The sequence below is a fragment of the Trachypithecus francoisi genome, unplaced genomic scaffold (assembly GCF_009764315.1).
Source record: "Trachypithecus francoisi isolate TF-2019V2 unplaced genomic scaffold, Tfra_2.0 Lachesis_group7, whole genome shotgun sequence".
Taxonomy (NCBI): domain Eukaryota; kingdom Metazoa; phylum Chordata; class Mammalia; order Primates; family Cercopithecidae; genus Trachypithecus; species Trachypithecus francoisi.
Genome location: NW_022681472.1, coordinates 34,182,141 through 34,204,223, shown reverse-complemented (window position 1 = coordinate 34,204,223; position 22,083 = coordinate 34,182,141). Strand labels below are relative to the sequence as shown.

At 34.3% G+C, this 22,083-nt stretch overlaps 1 protein-coding gene across 3 annotated transcripts in view; it reads right to left on the bottom strand.

Moving 5' to 3' along the window:
* Positions 1–565: 565 nt before the first annotated feature.
* The window catches only part of PKIA (cAMP-dependent protein kinase inhibitor alpha), an 88,704-nt gene continuing 67,186 nt past the window's right edge, over positions 566–22,083 (bottom strand). For 2 of the 3 annotated variants that reach the window (XM_033202481.1, XM_033202482.1), the window contains 2 exons: positions 7,232–7,409; positions 566–4,088 (listed from right to left, as the gene is read on the bottom strand). In XM_033202481.1, the coding sequence (XP_033058372.1) occupies positions 4,009–4,088; positions 7,232–7,382 (231 nt within the window). In that variant the 5' untranslated portion in view covers positions 7,383–7,409 and the 3' untranslated portion in view covers positions 566–4,008. Of the gene's footprint in view, positions 4,089–7,231; positions 7,410–12,358; positions 12,435–13,659; positions 13,798–22,083 lie in introns of all 3 variants that reach the window. The other variant, XM_033202480.1, reaches the window with a different exon arrangement.

The following is a 22,083-nucleotide window of genomic DNA, read 5'->3' as shown; positions in this document are numbered from 1 at the left end:
GGTGTCTGTGAGGATTGCATTTTGTTCCCGAGTCATTTCAGAGCCTTTCGGTGGAGTGGGCAGGGTGGGTATATCAGGAATCCTTGAACTTCTAGATCACTGCTTCTAAAGTGGTGGGGGTGAGGTGGGTGGAAGAAAGGTATCAGAGTCATGTAGAAAGTTATTTTAAGAGAAACAGTGTTTATGTATGAATGTATCTATGTGGGGGGTGGGTAGAGGGTGGGTGCTGTAAAAACTTTCCAAGAATTCTGATAAACACCTGTCTTTCTCCTGACTGAAAGTCATCTCCCTACAGATGAGCAAGTAAGAACCATAGGCATGGTATTGGGAGTTAAGATCTAGGAGGTGGGATGGTTCTGGCAGATGACAAAGACCAGGAAGTAGACTACTCGAGTGGAAGGGAGTTGAAAATGATTAGAATAAAGACCAGGAAAGAGTGAAGCTGGAGTCCTGGGTTTGTCCACTGCAAGATGACTGAGGTATAGAATGTCTCCTTTATCACCTGCAGCACTCTCTAGCACCAAATACATAGTGTGAATTCAATAAATACTCTTAATAGACTGTGTACATTTCAGAAAAATGTGTTACTTTTAATTACCAATTATGTGAGCATGCAACATTGCTAAATACAAAAGTCATACAAGCTCACAAATGACTTCAGAGACTGCCACTCTTGTAATTAAAGAACAATTTAGGGTCTATTAAGACATCATAAATTATAGATCCTTTCCTATTTTCACTTGATGACTACACATTTTCTCCCTACTACTACTGCTACTACAGGTTTCACTTAGAAGCTTTGTTGCCCGGCAGTTACATTTCTTTATCCATTATTGTTTCCCTGAAGAGAAATAGCAGTATCAATCATCTTCTAAAATGGTGCATTGCCACTGTATCTAAGTAAGACTCAAGTATAGGGCATTTACCATTGACTGTTCTGGGAGTATTATCTAAGAATCGAATTTCAATGTCTGTTATTTATTGGAAAAATATTTCTATGAATTTATGATAACAATATGTTGGCGTAGGATGATTACAATTGATAAAAGGTAAATTTAACAATTTCATGCTTGTTGCAAATAAGTCAAAAAGCCAAAGTCCCCATGTTTGTTGATAATTAAACAAAATGCTGTTTATACAGACCACATGCCAGAAAAATATCTTCTGGGAAACATACCCCCCAAGTAAGACATAATTGAATTTCTTTTTTTAAAAAAAGATATACTTTGTGTGACCTACTCACATATATGTTATTACCCATCCAGGGAGCCTTGAAAAAGGCAGTTTCTCCTTCTGGGATTCAGTTTCCTTCTGTAAAATATGGAGGCTGCAGAAGTTCATCTCTAAAAGTTCCCTTACAGCTCTGCAGTTGGCTCTAATTTTATGACATGTGCACTGGAAAGCTCATTGTTGACAAACATGGGTACTAATCCTAAGTTCATCACTTACCAGCTCTTTAAGCTTCTAAAGGTTATATTTTATTGAGTGCTTATATTTTATCTGTGAAACTGGATAAAAATACCACTCTAATAGAATTGTTTGAGGAACAAATGGGAGAAGACCAGCTGCAAAGCCATTAGCATAGGAATAGTTGGTTAATAGCCATCCAATGCCTATTACCAAACCCAAGGCCTTGGTTTCCTACTCTTTCCTTCGCTCTTTAAAAATTCAGATCCATGTGTATTCTTGACTTGCAAATAAAGGAAACTAAAATAAAATTTGAAAGATACCATGAATAAGCAAAATGTATAGGATGTGGACATTTTGGAAAAATAATTTGTATCTCCCTAGCTTGGGAATACCTTTGGTTTTGAATATAGCAGACAAAGCAGTAGTAAGAAGTCAAACTAAATCCAAAGCTCCATATGACTTTGCAATTTAGCACTATTTATATATTTAAAGACAAGCATGGCACCACATGCATTAATAATAGTATATCACATAGGAATATAAACTCTCCACATACACTCAGCACTGGTTCTAAACTTTTCGAAATCACATGAAATCAGTTTGGAATTTCACAACCTTAAGAAAGAAGAGAAGTTTAAATTCACAAGAAACCTATTAAATTATTAAATGAAGATACTGAAAACTGACTGTAGGGGTTCGATGGTTTAAACAGTTTACCAGGGATTGCCTAAGGTAACCCTAGGAACCTCTTTTCTCACTTGTGAGTCTATTAATAGGTGATGTGTTTGAGTTTTACTGGGCGTTTTGGCCCCTGATGGATTAGACAGAAGGAAGCACTCTAAAATTTAATCTTTCCTCTTTCTACTCTCGGAAAGGCTCACATTATTAACTTTTTTTCTAGTAATATCTGATTGAGTACTAAACGCAACCCATGCCGTTATTCCAGTCAGTTGAAATGTTCTGTAGAAGGAGAAGTGAGCAGACTTACCTTTTATCCTGTATGTAATTACATAGGAGGGCTGAGTTTCTGGCACAACCACACAAATTACCTATTGAAATGCTGCTCTAACTACTTCACGTGGAATGGTATCTAAGCCCTCAAGGACAGCTAAGTGGGCTTGTTATTGTAAAGGGACTCCCATTGTCTGCTATTTGTCCAGTAATTCATGAACCACTGGCATATTACTGGTTCCTTATTTATTACCACTGACAAATGATTTCATAATACTGACCAGAGGGATTACACAGCTCACAAAAACTTTCCATACAAGAAGCACGATGTTAAAACACAGCAGAGGCCATCAAACACAGTATTAATGAGAATTTTGTTAGCTTCTAATGCTAATCATTATTGTATCAGAATGCAATTCACACTAATTATTAGTAAAAGTTTACAAACATTAAAAAGTGCATAATAACATTTGGATCTGAGAGGGCTGAAAAAAGACATGAAAACACAACACCAGGGCTTTACTTTTGTGATTGGTGTCCACGTGATTGCAAGGAGATTACTTTCTCCACCTTATTCAGCTTAGTGAAGATAAGTTGTCCTCCAAATTTAAATATCATACAGCATTGTGAGAAATTTGATTCTATAGAACAAATTATTTCCAGTCCTTAGTATGATCTTGGCTTTTCTTTTCTACCTTTCCAATTGTCCAAAATTCTCATAAATTAAAATATATATATATATGTGTGTGTGTATATATATATATATATATATATTAGGTGGGAGAAGTTCTCCACTTGAGAATAAAACAAACTTGATAGATTGAATACCAGTCTGTGCAGACACCAAACAGACTGAATTCAGGTGATATTCACATTAATGGATATTTTCAAATGTCTGTATAATAAAGCAATGGAGTCTTGATGAATCTGTTAGACTTAATCAACTCATCAACATACAATAAGCAAGGGGAAAGACTGTGTTTTAAAAAAGGGTGTTCTATCCTGTGTACACCATCACAGTATGGAAAACTAAAATAAAAAGACAGCCCTTTTAAAAATGAGCGGTATAAAAATTCACAGTAATGCACATCATTTTGTTTTTCATAAGCAATCAGAGAAGGGGGCAGTGCTGAGCATCTATATTGTACAATACAAAACAGTGTAAATAACACAGCAGTAACACACAGATACATAATGCTAAAAACAGTGCTTTCTGGATCTTTCTTTTACTGGGTGAACACTTGAGCCAGAGATATTTAAACTCTGGGGTTCAATCAACCCTTCGCAATTAGACACAATTAAATCCTCTGACATTGTGAGGGGCCAGATGCTACAGGAAGAATCATCATCTAGGTCGGTGCTACTCTCTATAAGCATTTCGTCATATGATCAAGTGAAAGGATCCATACAAAAATGACGCCCAAACACAAGCCACATGATTTCAACCATTGCTAATGACAGAGGTAGGGAAAAGTCTGCCTGCAGCCACAGCCTCTGCCCTCATTTTTAACATGATAATGGGCAGGTTCCTGCAATGCAGCACAGCCATTTTCTTTTTCCTCTTTTCACTCATGGAAACAAATGCATTCCAGACACTCCTGGAGATTTGAGACATTGTCAGGTGTGGTCGAGGGTCAAAGTAAGGCGTTAGCTTTCAGATTTTGCTGCTTCTCCCTGGGCTTCCCCACTTTGTTCTGTAGAACTTCGTTGTGCATCTTCTTCACCTTCTGCAAAAGAAAAACAAAAACGGAATACAGGCAAAATAAAAATGATTGCTTTTATTTCCAACTCTCAGTATGTCATATTGGTAACTTCAGAAATACTAAAGAGGCCCAAAACCCTTGAAGGAACGAGATTATTTTCTTCGTAGTCAGTTCGCCACTGGAGTTTTCAAGTACTGATTAATTCTGTGAACTTGGGACAGCATGGCTCAAAAACAAAATAATATTCAAATTTTCAGAGTAGTTAGTGATCAGCTAAACTTCGAATAAATAGCTCAGAAATCTCATGGCCAGGTCATGTCACGTAGGTACAGTTTCACAGGTTGCAGAAATTAGAAATGTCTTTAAGTAGAAATCAGAAGTGGGAGCATGTTTACCTTTTTATGCCTGATTGTCTTATTTGAAGAAATATTTTAAAACTGTATTTTCTCCTTTCTATAGCACTTGATGATAATCCAGCTAATTTCTCAGAGGTTCTATTAGTTCAAAGTAAAAGCAATAGTGGAAAATGAAAGGACACTATGTCAGCTGGCCAGTCCCTTGTCAAATAGTTATAATGGCCTCTGGTCTGCCCTTAGAGAACATGTGTACAATTCCAATAAAACCAACCTCATAACTGCACCCTCAGTAGCAATCTTAGCCAGTGGTATAGCAAACATTTCAATGCTTTCACTCCATATTAGGTCATGTTATATAAGTACAAGCTGTTGGCAATTCCAGACTCAAAGATTCATATATCTGCATGAGATATTTGGTTATCAGGCAGCCAATATGACTTGGTGGACAAAATGTTTTCAGGTGTCGCAATAATATAAACGAATCAATATTTGCTAAGGGTTTGTTATCATAATTCAAATAAAAGCAGGTAAGTGGGCTGGTCTATTCTTTGGACCATAATGTTATAAGGCAGTTTCTCCTCTACTCTTAGCAAGTGCACACGAAGCACCTCACCATACTCCAATAACATTAAATCTTTAGGAAAATTATAATCAATTCTTCTACATAAAAATATTTTCTTGTAAAGCACTACCAAGGGTATGACCAGACATTATATATCATTTTCATGCACTATTTTATTATGAGAGGCCCCCATGATGCACAGATGGCCTGGTTCTGAGATGTGTAAATTAGCATGCAACAAGAACTTGATAAACAGGAGAAGCTTTTGGTAACCAAAGAAATGAAGGCAAATTAGGGCATCTCTAAGACAGTAGAATATTTCAGGATGAAAGTGACTGTATAAATACAAGATAAGGAACTTGACTCCCATGGGGCTTGGGACCTTCTAGGTGTCTGGGGACACTTCTCAGGGCTTAGCCTTATGCTGCAAACATAGAGACTGTTGCTAAACAGATGCTTATTAACAAATAAAAGTAAACATGAGGTAACAATATTGTTGAGTATAAACTAAAATGAAGCTGAAACATTTATGAATTAGAAAGGAAATTCTTCACAATTCTTAGTGACATTGAATTTGTCATTATACATTTGTCTTTTTTTATATTTTAGATCTTCATGTTATGCAGTTATTAGTTTTTGTACTTAGAATAAACAAAGTTATTGCTTTGTATACTGTTCCTGGTTTTGGACTTCATAATTTTAGAGAAACAGCAAATGTTGCAAGAGCCTAGTGAATTGCAGTTAACATGCAAAAATATTTAGAAAAGAAGACATTTGGAAATATAAAGATAATTTAAATTAATTATAATATAATGAATATAAAATTATTTTATTTACATTTATTAATATAAAATTTCAATTTATTATGTAAATAATTTATAGTAATTTAATATGTTTTCAGGAAAATAAAGTGTTCTTAGGACTAGCAATTCTCAACTTCAGGAAAAATAGAAAAAGAAGAAATTAAATTACACTATGAATAAAAATGTCCTAATATTAAGAGTGGCTAAAATTAATGCAGACTCTTTAAAATAGCATATGTGTATGAAAAACAAAATATAAATATTATGCAAGACTGCAGCAAAAATGTATTTATCCATCTCATGTTACCAAATTGGAATAATTTCCGATACAGTCTTTCTCAGAGCTGTTCTGGGAAGTAACTACTGGTAGCAATAATAGCACAACAATGAAACCTAAGATACACACAGGTCTGTGTATTCCAAAGTGGTAACGTTAAAGTTTTATTATTAATCCGAATTTGAAAAGACCAGTCTGAGAAGTACTGAGCTTTAGTCATTGAATAAAATACTGTCCTTATGTATTTTAAAGTAATATTGCTGAGCTGTTTCATTAATCTATATATGCATATACTCTGACTCAGTTTTCTAATAATCTAAATGTTTTACCTTAAAAATTCTAACAGCGAAGACATACTGAATAATTAAGAGTCAGAAATTGTGGTAAGTGCTTTCTATGCACATAATATCAGGGTTCCCTAATTGTGAATTCTTTTCACTTTTAAAGGTTATTTTTACACAAGTCTTCTCAGGGAAACACATTCAGCTTTGATATTTGCAAAAGCTACGGGTGGAGGAACTGTCAGGGAACTTATTCTAATACTCAGAAGTAAAACTGTCAAGTATCTTATTAATGAAGATAGACTCCTTGGGTAAGAATTCAAGGCCCAGTAAAGAGACACATTTTTCACAAACCCATTCTATCTGGAATGGGAAATCAAAGACCTAAGACTTACTAATGTAACAGATCATTTTACTTCCATTTTTAATAAAATTAGCCCTGGAGACTCTTTTTTTCTAAAATTGTTCTTAGAATTGAAGTCTATCAGAATTACCTGTGAATCTTGTTAAATATCTATCTAGTAAATGTTAGAGGTGGCCAATATTGTCAAAGGTAGGCGCTCCAACTTAGTTAAATACTGTACATAAGCAATTTCAGCTTTTGTAGAAATTAGGCTTTAAAAAAACACACCACGTATTTTATTGATGGCATTAATAAAATCAGATTAAGGACTCTGCATTTAAGTGAGAAGCCTTCTAAAGAGACATCACTGAAAATAGAGCAGGATTGATTAAGAGATTAGTCTCAGACTTTCATCTTGCCTTAGATTGTTTAAAACTCTTTATATTAGATTACTTTCAAACATGACTTTTCGTGCCTTAATCCCACTTAGTAAAATGCTGCAAATCATTCCATGCTCACAGAGAAATGTGTGCCAGATGACTTACCTGTCTTGTTGATATCAAGACCTGCTAATTTCAAGGCTAATTCATTGCTGTTGCCACTTGCAGAGGAAACCAGGATATCATGTATTGCATTTCTTCTACCTGTTCTTCCTGAGGCAATAAAATCTGCATATGTAGTTTCCACATCAGTCATTGCTACCAAATATCCACATAGCAGGGACTACAAAAGAAAGAAAAATTAATAGGTAAATATAATGGTAGTCAATGCTAAACATTTAACAAAGACAACTGTTAAACGACCGACCTAGTATATGAATGTGAAACAACTGTCCTGTTTGCAGGTTAACAAAATAAGTAATGCCTTTTCTGGTCCTAAATATTTAAATCAAAGGTCTGGGAACCTTTAATGTACAGGGCCTGGTACTACATATTTAGGGTCACATGATGTCTATTCCAACTACTCAACTTTGTCCTTACAGTAAAAAAGCAGCCACAGCCAATACGTAAAACAAATGTAATAAACAAACTTTATTAACAAAAATAGGGAATGGGCTAGATTTAGCCTACATGGCATAGTTTGTTGACATTTAGTTTACATTATAAAATTATCTTTCTCTAATACCATTTTAGTCATTCTTCAACTCCAGAGAGGACTTGAGATCAGGTGGGAGGCGTTGAGTGAAAGGTAGTTCATCCTAGGGATAAGCAGTAAGTGAGAGCATTGCCTGTACAGTCCGTTAATAAAATGGACTAAAATTCAGTTTGCTTTTTATTACCAGTATGCACCATGCACCAGTAATTCTAAATATTTTCAGTGATCAAGTATTGCTCTCAGTCCAGAAAAACAGCCCCCACGCTCCCCTCAGTAAGTCATTACTTGAGAGGAGTAACAAATACTCTTGATTAAATCTTGGAAATAAAATGTAAAAAGGTACAAAAACTGAATACTCAAAACCCTCTCATTTCTATCATTAAAATGGCCATACTACCCAAAACAATTTACAGATTCAATGCTATTCCTAGCAAACTACCAACGATACTTTCCACAGAATTAGAAAAAAATCATTTTAAAATTCATAAAGAACCAAAAGAGAGCCCAAATGGCCAAAGCAATCCTAAGAAAAAGAAAAAAAAAAAAAAAAAACCAGAAGCATCACACTACCCAATTTTAAGCTGTACTACAAGGCTACAGTAACCTAAAACAGCATGATACTGGTACAAAAACAGACAAAGAGACCAATGAAACAGATTAGAGAACCCAGAAATAAAGCCACACTTAAAGCCATCTGATCTTCAACAAATTTGACAAAAGCAAACAATGGGGAAAGAACTCTCCAATAAATGGTGCTGGGATAACTGGCTAGCCACATGTAGATTGAAACTGGACCTTTTCCTTTCACCATGTACAAAAATCAATTTAAAGACTAAGTCAATTTCAATTGATTAAAGACTTAATTAAATGTAAAACCTAAAACTGTAAAAACTCTAGAAGGAAACATAGGGAATATAATTCTGGACATAGGCCCTTGCAAAGAATTTATGTCAAAGGCTCCAAAAAGAATTGCCACAAAAGCAAAAATTGACAAATGGGACATAATTAAACTAAAGAGCTTCTGCACAGCAAAAGAAACTATCAACGGAGTAAACAGATAAACCACAGAATGGTAGAAAATAGTCTCAAATTATGCATCTGACAAAATTCTAATATCCAGAACTGAAAAGGAACTTAAACAAATCAACAAACGGTGGGTCACGCCTGTAATCCCAGCACTTTGGGAGGCCAAGGTGGGTGGATCACCTGAGGTCAGGAGTTCGAGACCGGCCTGACCAAAATGGTGAAATTCTGTCTCTACTAAAAATACAAAAATTAGCCAGGTCTGGTGTTGGGTGCCCATAATCCCAGCTACTCAGGAGGCTGAAACAGGAGAATCACTTGAACCTGGGAAGCAGAGGTCACAGTGAGCTGAGATCATGCCCACTGCACTCCAGCCTGGGTGGAGAGAGTGAAACTTCATCTTGAATAAATAAATAAATAAATAAATAAATAGATAAATAGATAAATAAATAAATAAATAAAAGCAAAAACCAAACAACTCCATTAAAAATGGGCAATGGATATGAACAGACACTTCTCAAAAGAAGATACACACATGGCCAACAAGCATATGAAAAACTGGCCAACCTAATCATTAGAAAAATGCAAATCAAAACTACAATGAGATACCACCTCACACTAGTCAGAGTGGCTATTACTAATAATTCAAAAATTAACAGATGCTGGTGAAGTTGCAGAGAAAAGGGAACATTTTTACACTACTGATGGGAATATAAACTAGTTCAGCCACTCTGGAAAGCATTTTAAAGATTTCTCAGTGAACTTAGAACTACCATGAGACCCAGCAATCATATTACTGGGTATATACCCAAAGGAATATAAATCGTTCTTCCATAAAGACACATGCACACGTATGTTCATCAGCACTTTTCACAATAACAAAGACATGGAATCCACCTAAATGCCCATCAACAGTGGATGAGATCATGTCTGTTGCAGCAACATGGATGGAGCTGAAGGCCATTATCCTAAGTAAATTAATGCAGGAACAGGAAACCAAACACTGCACATTCTCACATATAATTGGTAGCTAAAAACCGAGTACAAATGGACAAAAGAAGGGAACAATAGACACCAGGGCCTATCTGAGGATGGAAGGTGGGAGGAGGGTGAGGATCAAAAAACTATAGGGTACTGTGCTTATTACCTGGGTAATAAAATAATCTGTACACCAAACCCCCTAAATATGCAATTTACTCATGTAACAAACCTGTATATGTACCCCTTGAACCTAAAATAAAAGTTGGAAGCAAAACAAACAAAAATAAACCAAAACCACCTCATTTGTAAAATTCTGAATTTGGAAATTCTCTCCTCTTGTCACAGCCACCTTTTCTTTTCTCTTTTCTCTTATACTCAATGAACCAATTCTTTATACTGATGCTGTCTTTAATTCCTTGAATCACTTTTTAGTTGCCTCTAGGTCCAGCCCTACTTGAATCAGTTATGCACTACTTTATGTAGTTTTTTAAATTAGCATCAAGAAGTTCCTTTGATCTATTGTTATCTTTACTTCTGTACCTACACTTCACTGCTGGGAAAACACTATAGTATATTTTCTCTGATCTCAGTACTGGGCGGTTGAGTGTTACCAGAAAAAGTCACAAAATTGTGCCAATTGGCTCAACTAGAAATTTCTGGCTCTATTATTAGTACACACTTGGATGGAGTTGCCCAGAAATTCTTCGGTTCACCTCTAGTTGACTCTTCCTTATGCTATTCTCTTTGGGAAGGATTCCAAAGCCTTTCCAGTCTACACAGCAGACACCACCTACCTTAAGAGATGACTCTGCATCTTCCTCTGAGAAGATACAAGACATCTGTTACAAATTCTCTAAAAATTCTTCCTTTTTCAAACAACATTTCTCAGTATAATCACCATTCTTTCTTTTTTGGATGAATTGACCTGTCTTTCTAAGACATGCTATTGATTTTATTTCCTTCCACCTCTAATGTCATTACCTACTGCCCATTAACATGACACATGTTGGAGAATATATTTTCCCTCATTTCTTTCCCTTGATATCCATTACAGGTTCTAATAAGGCAGAAACTGCATTTTGTTAATATTTTAATCACATACAATTTCTAGCAGAGTTGTTTGCACATAGCCAATGTTAAATAAGAATATGTTAAATAGAACTGACCAATGAGGAAGAAATATATTAATCACCTTTTATCGGTGACCACAGAAAACTTTCCTGCTTCCTGATTGTACTAAATTGCTAAATCCTAAAAATTCATCTACTTCAGTCTAGAAGTTTTTATAGATGAAGAACCTGAGGACCAGATAATTCAAGTGATCTGACCATATTCACATATTTAATAATTTAATCTGCCCATATTCACATAGTTAATGAATTAAGTACTTGGAACTTAAGTCTGCAAAGTTCCTGCCCACACTTTTTACTTTACCAGGCAGCCTGTCTATGAGTAAGTCAGAGTTTGAATAAAGTTTTTGGATCTTGGAATAATTCAGTATTATTAATGGTAAAGATTTTTCATTATCTGCATTACCATTAACCAACACAGTATTTGGTTTCTACATTACTTCAGAGGTTTAGAACTGAACATGCACATCAACCTAGCAAAAACATCTTATAAATATTTAAGGAGAGGTGGAGTCACAAGACATATTCAAGCTCTTTTCACAATTTTCACTCTTAGTCTCTTTTTATAACTTTTAAAAACATAGACTTAGGCCAGGCACGGTGGTTCATGCCTGCAATCCCAGCACTTTGGGAGGCCAAGGCGGGCAGATCACGAGGTCAGGAGTTCGAGACCAGTCTGAACAACATGGTGAAACCTTGTCTCTACTAAAAATACAAAAATTAGCTGGGTGTAGTGGCGCACATCTGTAATCTCAGCTATACAGGAGGCCAAGGGAGGAGAATCACTTGAACCCAGGAGGTGGAGATTGCAGTGAGCCAAGATCGGGCCACTGCACTTCAGCCTGGGTGACAGAGAGAGACATCATCTCAAAAAAACAAATAAAGAAACAAATAGGCTTAAAAAAGCACAAGTGTTATTATTTCTGATCTGATAACAATGTTGTAAAATAGGAAAACAAATCCTCACTTTTCAGATGAAGAAAATAAGTCTCAGAGATTTTAAGTAACCATGAAATCATACATATTACCATGACTTAAACTATGGGTATATGTCTTTGGGTTTTGTGTAAAGGGCATTGTACTTTGCAGTAAAGGTCCCTGTTTTTTGCCATTATCATTTCTAACTGCCATAATAATACATATCCTTGTAGGGTTTTATATCTAATTAATTCTCCTTGCTGAAAATAGTTTTTAAAAGATTTGAAATACCAAAAGTGAGGCAGAGAAAGTGGTAAAAATTTCCATGGGAAGGTATATATTAAAAGAAAGTGTCTTGTATTATGATTTATCTATTTGGGAATTTTAAAAGATCCTGGTGGCAATCCTACTTGTACTAGGGTAACCAACAACTTACTCTGAATTTTTATTTAGTCCACTCCCACGTAATGAACACAGGAAGGAAGAAATGAGGTTATGAGAGACATAAAAGTATATTGTGCTTACTTTTAAAATCTTCATATATAGCTTTCATTTCAATTGAATGAAAGACAATGTGGACAATTGTGAGAACAGGTTATTCCTGTAAAGTTGAAATATATTTTTAGTTCAATGGACATCCAATTCTGCATCTTTAAAGTAACATGGAAACTAAGTAATGGATATCCAATTGCACTAGCCAATATAATTATTATAATACAAATAGCTATTACTATAAAAGTAATATTTCATTGCTTATTACGTTTTCTTTCTCTAGACAATAGGTCTATTTTCCAATAAAAGAACAATAGCTAACAAACAGCACACACCAAATATGTGAATGAAGGAAAGCATACAATTACATTTTTAAACAAAATATATATTGTATACTCCAGATTTTCTCTATGATTATAGTGCTTTTAGTGAATTCCCCTTAAGTGCTCAAAAATAGATATTTTTACTTGCATGGTGGTTATGTTTTTTTTTTTTCAGTCAAGCATTTAGACACTTCTAATTTAGTGATATGACTCTGAGAGATAAATATCTTTTACGTCAAGTATACCTGTATAGATGACTTGTACTTTTGCTCTGAAATTCTGGAGAACAGCCATAAAAATTATGGTTGACAGATATTCACCCCTCAAAATTACAAAATTCAAAAAAAGCAAGATAAATGTCAGCAGCAGATGGAAGTGTAATAGATCAGCAAGTAGCACATATTCTGACTTTATAAAAATAATCAGGAAAAAATCTGGAAAACTTATTACAAGTAGACTTTGACTCTTTACTAGAGTTTCCTGTCTATGTTGCTATAATTGGAATTTTCTAGACATAACCAAATGATAGTATTGAATACAGACAAGGTAATATGGTGTTACTTTTTTGTATCCAGTTATACAAAAGATCCAATTATACTAATATTCAGCCCTATGGGACAGGGAAAAGAGGGAAATGGACATTTTATTATTTAAATGCTGAACTATTTGAAGTTGTATTAAATTTTAAAGCATAAATCTCTAAAACCTGACATCTAAAAATTCAATCAAAATCTATGAATTAGAAATAAGCTTGCTCTTTCTTTTCCCCATTCTTAAAACAGCCTCACTCTCTTACTCTTTAGCAACAGAAGCAATATTGCTGCTCTACAAATTCTTTATATAATGGATTTCAAAACTGAGACTCATGATCTGTGTTTTCCTTTTTTATGCTATCTTTTAAAAATTCCATACACACAAATTTTTTGAGAGAATAAAGCAAAAGGTATTACTATAGTAGAATTTATAGATTTAGATAGATTTCAAGAGGCTATCTAAAAAGCATGTACTTACGTCTCCTACGTTAAACAAACTGAAGTGTTCCACATCGATGGATTCTAGAAGTTGGGACTATGATGTTGCTAAAATGATTTTTATAGTGACATTGAGTCATGAGCCAAATGGTGACTGGATAACATGCTAATTTTACTCCTGTAAATGGGACACATGAAATGAGACTCACAGACTTGGAGGAAAGAATGGAGAGAATGTCATTAGCATGCACTGAAGACTTCTCTTCTCTTTAATCTGAATACTATGATTTAAGTAAGAAAGAAAGAAAGAAAAAGAAAGAAAATTTCCCTTATTCCACCGTTACAAAAAGCAATTATATAACTTCTCAACTTTGACTTTGTGAAATCATGGGAAGTATGTTTAAAGCCCTTGAGTAGTTTACTACGTGTTTAGTGCTTGGTCTACATTAATATTTCTGAATTGTTTTGGTCTCAGATATCTATTACATGCTCAAAAATTATGAAGAACTCCACTTAGCTTTCATTTGCCAGGGATAAATCTACCAATATTAACATATCGGAAATTAGAAAAATTGAAAAAATTAAATAATTACTAACTCACCTCAAATACTATTAATAAACCCATTACATTTTATATAAACATTTAATGACAATAAAATATATTCTCCAAAGCAAAAAAATAAATAAATAGTGACAAGCGTGGCGTTGATTTACATTTGCAACTCTCTGGTTTAATTTTACAAATGTCTGGTTTAATAAAAGACATCTGGCTTCTCATATTTGCTTCTGCATTCAGTCTCTGTTAATATGTTGTTTTAGTTGAAGTATATAAGAGAATCTGGCTTAACAGAGATATTATTATTTTAGCTGGAAAAGTGAGGAAAATTTTAATAACTTTTTCAGATAATTGTGGCTTTTTTTCAATGTGGAATCTAAAGTCATATGAATATGCTTTCCATACTCTGCCTTTAGAAAGTTCCCATTTGTCTTTCTTGCAGTTCGAAATGGTCTTTTGTCCACACATTTTTTTCCTTTTTTTTTTTTTAAACTATCAGACATTGGTCACCTGGAAAATATTGGTACACTGGGTTATATAAATTTCCCAAATGGTAGCACATTTAATTATACAGTATCACGTTTGTTAGCGATATCACCTATCTCATCTGAAAAGTCTTTAAGAATTGGGAAACTGACAAATTCACAGGGGCAGATAATAAGTTTCCCAATATTATCACTTTTGTTTGAAAGTTCAGATTTTTTCACTGGCAAAAGATACTGTTAGATTTTGCTTTCCTAGAAGTGACAAGGTCACTTTGTTCATTTTCAAGAAAATCTCTGCCAAATGTCCAAGTTTGTACAACTGCAGTTTGCCTGTCACTTCTTTCAAGTAAAAATGGTGATCCAAGAAAATAGTGTCTAGCTCAGCTCTCAACCCACAGTTGCACAAGGTGCTTTACTTGTGATAACCATGTGTTTGATACCCAACAGAAGTGCTTCATGAGATGTCCCATTTCATCACATGAATATTAAAAAGATGTGTACTCAAAGGTCGAGATTCAAGAAAATGAATTTCTTTTTTTACTGCTTCATCAAGTACATTCTTAGGTAAGCCTGGCGCTAAAAAAAATACTGGTTGTGAGGGTGTAGGGTTGCAGAATACATAGATCACTAGGAGAGTTTGGTGCCGCTGACTTGCTTAGTGCAAAAGTGCCAACAGTTCCCTGCCCACCTCCGCCTTGCTTTTGCATAATTCCTGCAAATGTCAGCCTTTCCCCCCCCTCCCTGAATGGCAACATTACTTAATTTCTCCTCTCAAACTTTCTTTAGATCAGACTCATATACTTTTTCCCCCTACAATGTTTAACACATAAAAACTTTAAAATGAGAAACTTCACCTGTAAATGTTTAAAATATTAGAAGTACTATCTTTCTTTGGAAAATATTTTTATAATTAGGCAACGAGTGACCTCAAAGCTACTCATAAATCCTTATACTCATTTCTGGTTTACCCCTATACTATCCCTAATAAAAACAATTTCTTTTTTTCTTTTTTTTTCTATGCTCTTTAAATTTTATTTGTATCTTGCTTTCTTACTCCCCATAGCAAATCTTACCTAATAACTTTGTGGAGACCAAGGTCATCATTCATCTTCAATCCTCTTTCTTTATTGTCACATTTAAAGTCATCCATCTCTTTATTCAAGAGCCCTTTTGCCTACCATTATCAATACCTGACTGGTGCTTTTGATTCTATCTTCTCCTCCATTATCATTCCTTCAATTCTGCCTCTTGCTTCTGGAGTCACGATTTTACTTCAGCTACTTCTTTAACATCTTTCAAATCGCTTACATCTTCCCTGTTATAAAATCTTATATCTTTTAACTCTCTATTTTTTTCTCTTTCTTTCTTTTTTTTTCTCTTTCTTTTTGAGACAGGGTCTTGCTTTGTTGCCCAGGTTGGAGTGCAATGGAACAATCAACCCTGCATGTTCTTTAAGACATTCATGTCTTTTTATTTCATTTACTCCCATATAGGAAAAGAGGTAGATACTAGTTTTCCCCGCTTCCTCTACACTGCTTTATTTTTAATTCCTCTTGTAATTTTACACATATATCTATTAACTAAGGAGAACTGTTTTCTCAGGAACTATCACTACAGATTATTCACCAAATGCAAGTCTTTTCACAATAGTCATTCATATCAAATTGTATATAGCATTTTACACGGCAGTTTTTTATTGTTCTTTTTGTTGTTGTTGTTTTTGCAATTTTGCTCTTGTTGCCCAGGCTGGGGTGCCGTGGCACGAACTTGGCTCACCGCTACTTCTGCTTCCCAGGTTCAAGCAATTCTCCTGCCTCAGTCTCCTGAGTAGCTGGGATCACAGGCATGTGCCACCATGCCCAACTAATTTTGTTTTTTTAGTAGAGATGAGGTTGCTCCATGTTGGTCAGGCTGGCCTCGAGCTCCTGACCTCAGGTGATCCACTCACCTTGGCCTTCCAAAGTGTTGGGATTACATGTGTGAGCCACCATGCCTGGTCTTTTTTTTCTTTTTGAAATGTTCTTGTCCCTTGGCTGCCGTAGTTACTGCAGTCTTTTGGTTGCTTTATAATCTTCCTGTAGTTCTTGATTTTCCCACTACTTATCTCTTAAAATAAATCTTTATTCTCCTTTTTGTTTTTTATGCTCTTTCTGGTAATCCCATTTACCCTTATAACCTTAACTGTCACCTGTAAAATGATGCTACTCAAATCTATAATTCTGGAGCCTGATATTTTTTTTAAAGCTTCACTACAGAATTTCTACTGACTATTAAATACTCCACTATGGATGTCTTTAAAATCTCAAATTCAGTATGTTCAAAATGGGATCTCTTGCTTTCTTCATGTCCACCTCTACTCACAAAACTGTTCATTCTTTCTATTATTTTGTTTATATCTCCACTATTTTCTCAGGTATCAATAATAGAAATCTCAGAATTGTATTCAATTACTCCCTCTCACTAATTCTTCACATCCAATAATTTCTCAAACCTCAGTAGTTAATTCCATCTATTCAATCTCTCTTAAATATTCTTCATTCCATTCTTCTGGCAACAACCTTCGTCATCTCTTTCTTGACTGTTGCAACTGTAGGCTAACAATTCAACTTACCTAAATCTTCTCCAGTTTACCCTTTAAAGGGTCAGCAGAATTAACTTTATAAAACATAAATAATACTCAAAAATCCTCACTTGTTCCTAGGAACCCACAAAACATAGTTCAATTTTTTGATGGCCCTTAAGAGTTTGAAGCCAATCTACTTTACTAGCCTCGTTTCTCACAGTATCCCTCCTGTTCATAATAAGGTCCAATCACAGCAGCACATGTAATACTCTTGGTATTCTCCTGTTGGTCTTCTCAACCTTTTTCATCTTTCCAGTTACACTCTTTCTCCATCTCCAGGTAGAATAAATAACTTTGTTATCGTGTTGATTTAATTCTGTCTTATATGAGAATTTATTATTTTCACGTTGACTTCTTTATATTATATTTCTGGATCTTTGATTTTCAAATCCACTGCAACACATGGCACAGAGTTTTGTATTTTGTTCCTAAATCCACAAAACGTATTGTGTAGATTATTCTTGATTATCTTACTCAAGATCCTCCTTGTTTAAGTAACTTGATCGAGGTCATACAGTTGTTCACAGTAAAACTAGGCTAAGAGAGCTTGTGTCCTTATTCTTACCCAGTTCATTTTCCTGTCTAATAAAATATTTTTTATAAACTTAAGAAGATAAATGCAATTATGATCTCTAGCACTTTCTTTTCTTATATTCACAATTATAACAAAATACTGTTTAAAATAACAGCAATAGAAAGCAACTAGAGTCCTGAGTAATCTAACCCATTTTCACTTTGTTGATGGCTCCCTCTTTTAAGTTTTTTATCAAATATATATGATGAAAGTAGCAAATTAAAACATAGAACAATTTGTTCTGTTCTCTTGTTAGGGCTTTTTGTATCATTTATTCATTTATTTAATATTTCAAAGGGATTATAAATCATTTATCTGCTAATCTTTGCAATATCCCTGCTGAGACAGTCAATTAGCTGCAGAGGTACTGCTAGTTGGCAAGTGACAAGTAATATTACCTGCACATTACAAAAGAAGAAACGAAAGCGGCGAGAGGTTAATCAACTTGACCAATGTCTTACCCAGTCAGCGGCAGTACTGACGTCAGAAAGGGGACCAGGGTTTATTCACATCAAAATCACAAACGCATTAAGGGCCCTGGGGCTGGCGGTGTTCTTTGTTATATAACACTTGCCAAATTATTTATTTTATCTTTTTCTTAACTGGCTCTGTAAGAGGCTAAAGAAGAAAGATACTTTTAAAATCTATAACCTCTCATTTATCTATGACTTTTCCTTCTATGTTAAATAAATATTTAGATTTTCAAAGGAGTTTAGAACAATGACACAGTTCTCAAAATAACTTATATTAACTTTTCATCTTTAAAACCGCAAAAAGGATCCAGTCAAGCTCAGTAACATTTTCTGGTCTGTTCCAAGATATAATACTGACCGTAAGAATAACAAAACTGCTATGATTTAATAGTGCCTTATGAATAATAGCAATAACAAAAATAAATATCACATATGTGCCAGATACACACTCTTTGTATATGGATTATATAATTTAAATTTCTTAACAACTCTCTCCAAATAGTATTCTCATTATTTCACTTTTAAAGATTAAATAATAAAGGTTTAGAAATCTTAAGTCACAAAACTAGTAGGTGATTTAACCATTTACAGTTACCATTTTCCAATATTTGCATTGGGGTATAAACTTACTTCATTTTCTCTTAATGGCTTGCTATCAATATTTCTTTTTAAATATGTAAGTAGTTTACATTATGTTTTGACGTATTACTCCATAGGGTGACAGTCTATTGATATCTCAACAGTATCTGGGTTTTGAATATTATGATCTGCTATGCAGAGTATTAATGACACCACCATCTTTTTCTTGATTTCTGTATTTGTTCTACAAACACTTCCTATTCCATCTCCCACAAATCTGGTTTAATTATCCAGGTGATGGTCCTCATATTCAGTTAACTCACTGTCAGGGCTGTTTTGCCTTGTGATAGTAAAAGCACACTCTCTGGAGACTATGAGTTTGAGAAAGACCTACACAAATATTGACACCTAAAAAAAGGCTTCCAAAATATTTTTTAAAATGCAAAATTGAGATTAAAACTATGTTTATTTAATATTATCAGCACTAATATTACAACTCATGAAATGCATTTCCTACTTAGTTATGTAATAAATTATATTAAATGTGTGATTTGGTACATTTTAACATATTTGATAAAATGTAGTGTGGAGCTTTCAAAAGTGCAATTGCCCAGGATGGAGGAAAGCTTAAAAATGGTCCTGCTCATAATGAACTAGTGACTTCGATTGGCAGGTTGAGGCAGAGATGCTAGGCCCTGAGAATAAGAGAGCAGGGGTACAGTGGAGCAGACTGCCTGGTGAAATAGGAGAGTTAGAAATTAGTGATTTATTGAGTGGGAAGCATGAAGGTAGGGGATTCTAGGTTGACAAATTTTAGAATTGCGTCTAGATTTCTAACTTGGATAAATGAGAGGCCAGTGCTGTTTGGTGAAGGCAAAAGGAACAGCAATATGGAAAGTCTAAGAATGCCATTTTAATATGTCACAATGCTACACTTAAGTTAAACTCGGTGATCTTTTCTGAATGGATGAAAATGCATTAATTAAAAACACATATTTCATACACATGTTAATATCTGCTATTCTGCAAGCATTTTCTGTAGTGTTTAAATATCTATTCCTACTGAAAAAGTGCTTAAACACTTCAATATGCCTCTTTTCAGCCAAAAAGAAAAACAGTTGCCATGACCATGTTTCAACATATTTTAAATCTATACATAATCACTGCCAATTTATAATATCTTCTCTGCAGATGCTAATTTCCTATATAGCATTTTTTGCAAATGTAATTGTTCAGTATCATAATTAGTGTTTTTCATTGCTATTACCTGTCTGAATGTTGTTAGAATTTTTTGTTAATCTTTTTATTAATGGCACGCTTTTCAGTACAATGTGTAATCCTCTTTTTCTCTGACACTGTTATAAGTTATTTCAAAGATTTTTCATACACTTGTTTTAAATAGAATTTTCAAATTTTTCAGACTATTTTAAGTCAGTAGAATAGATCTAGATAAAAGAAAATGCTGAAGAACAGAAATGTGATTTAATGTAAGTGTAAATAAGAAAGTATTAATTTGGCTAATGAGAAATATACCCATATATAGAAAATATATAAAGAATATAGCAATCAATAGACAGTTCAAAATGAGATTATCCACTGAACTATTTTTAAATATTAGTGAAAAGACGTGATCAAATCACTATATTAATAAAATAAAAAAATTGTATAAGGTAACAAGATAAACAATATGTGTATTTATTTTGGCCAAGAGACAAGTTGTTATCTGGAAAACTCACGATATGTTGTATATTATCAAAATTACAATCAATATGAGCAACTCTACTACTGACTCTATTATCAAGACTAGAAATTATTATTATGACTCTATTCCATTACCAGGAATATTGAAGAAACTATTTAAAATGGTAAACATTAATTATAACAAATAAATACCAATCCATCTGATGAAGAGGTTTCTGTGAACTGATACATTAAGGATCTCAAAATCTTTCCTTTGACTACAATATAAACTACTTGAGATTTATATTTTCTAGTTTGCACTCTAAATTTTAGAAAAGTGTTTTATGCACAATTCAGGGTACAAAGTAAATACTTAAAAATAAAAATGCTTGCCGGGCGCGGTGGCTCAAGCCTGTAATCCCAGCACTTTGGGAGGCCGAGACGGGCAGATCACGAGGTCAGGAGATCGAGACCATCCTGGCTAACATGGTGAAACCCCGTCTCTACTAAAAAATACAAAAAACTAGCCGGGCGAGGTGGTGACGCCTGTAATCCCAGCTACTCGGGAGGCTGAGGCAGGAGAATGGCGCAAACCCAGGAGGCGGAGCTTGCCGTGAGCTGAGATCCGGCCACTGCACTCCAGCCCGGGCGACAAAGCGAGACTCCGTCTCAAAAAAATAAAATAAAATAAATAAATAAATAAAATAAAATAAAATAAAAATGCTTGAATTCATTACCTTGTGGTACAAATTGGAATGTCTTTCATATTTACATAAGATTTTTTATTTCAGCATTATGCATTAACAATGTTTGTGTCTAATTCCCATAATATTTTGTGTCAACCAAACTCATTTGAGTGATAATTAGAAGATCTGGTGCTTATCTTCTAGGCTTTAATCATTGCATGTTACTTCTTTAATTCACACCAACTTTTAATAATTTATAACACAACCAAAGACACTATAAACACATAGAATAAGCACTATGCAAATGACTCAGGATAAAACAGGTTTCAGATGTGAAATTATAGCCTTGCTTGGCTATACTTCCATCTAAATGCTTCATCTGAATAGAGATGTTCCACCAGCTGCATATATAAGTCACCTAGGGTGACTTTTAAACTTACCAATGGCTGGCCCAATATCAAATCTGATTATTATCTACATGATAATAATTGTTTTTCAACTGAGAGCTTTATTTTATTGGTTGCAAAGGCAGCACACACACACACACACACACACACACACACATACACACACACACACACACTCTTCCTAGTACGTTTAGAAATTATAGAACAGGGTTAAGCATAACTATTGAGTTTAAATGCTACTTATCAACATGTTAAAATGCAAATGAGTGGGGGAAAATTAAAGGTAAGCTGTTTTACATATATTTTTTAAGTTTTATAGAAATCCCTAGGAAATTAATATGAAATGGGAAAACACGAAAATCTTGTTGCTTTCTGTATTCCCTCGCCTGTGGCAATGCAAA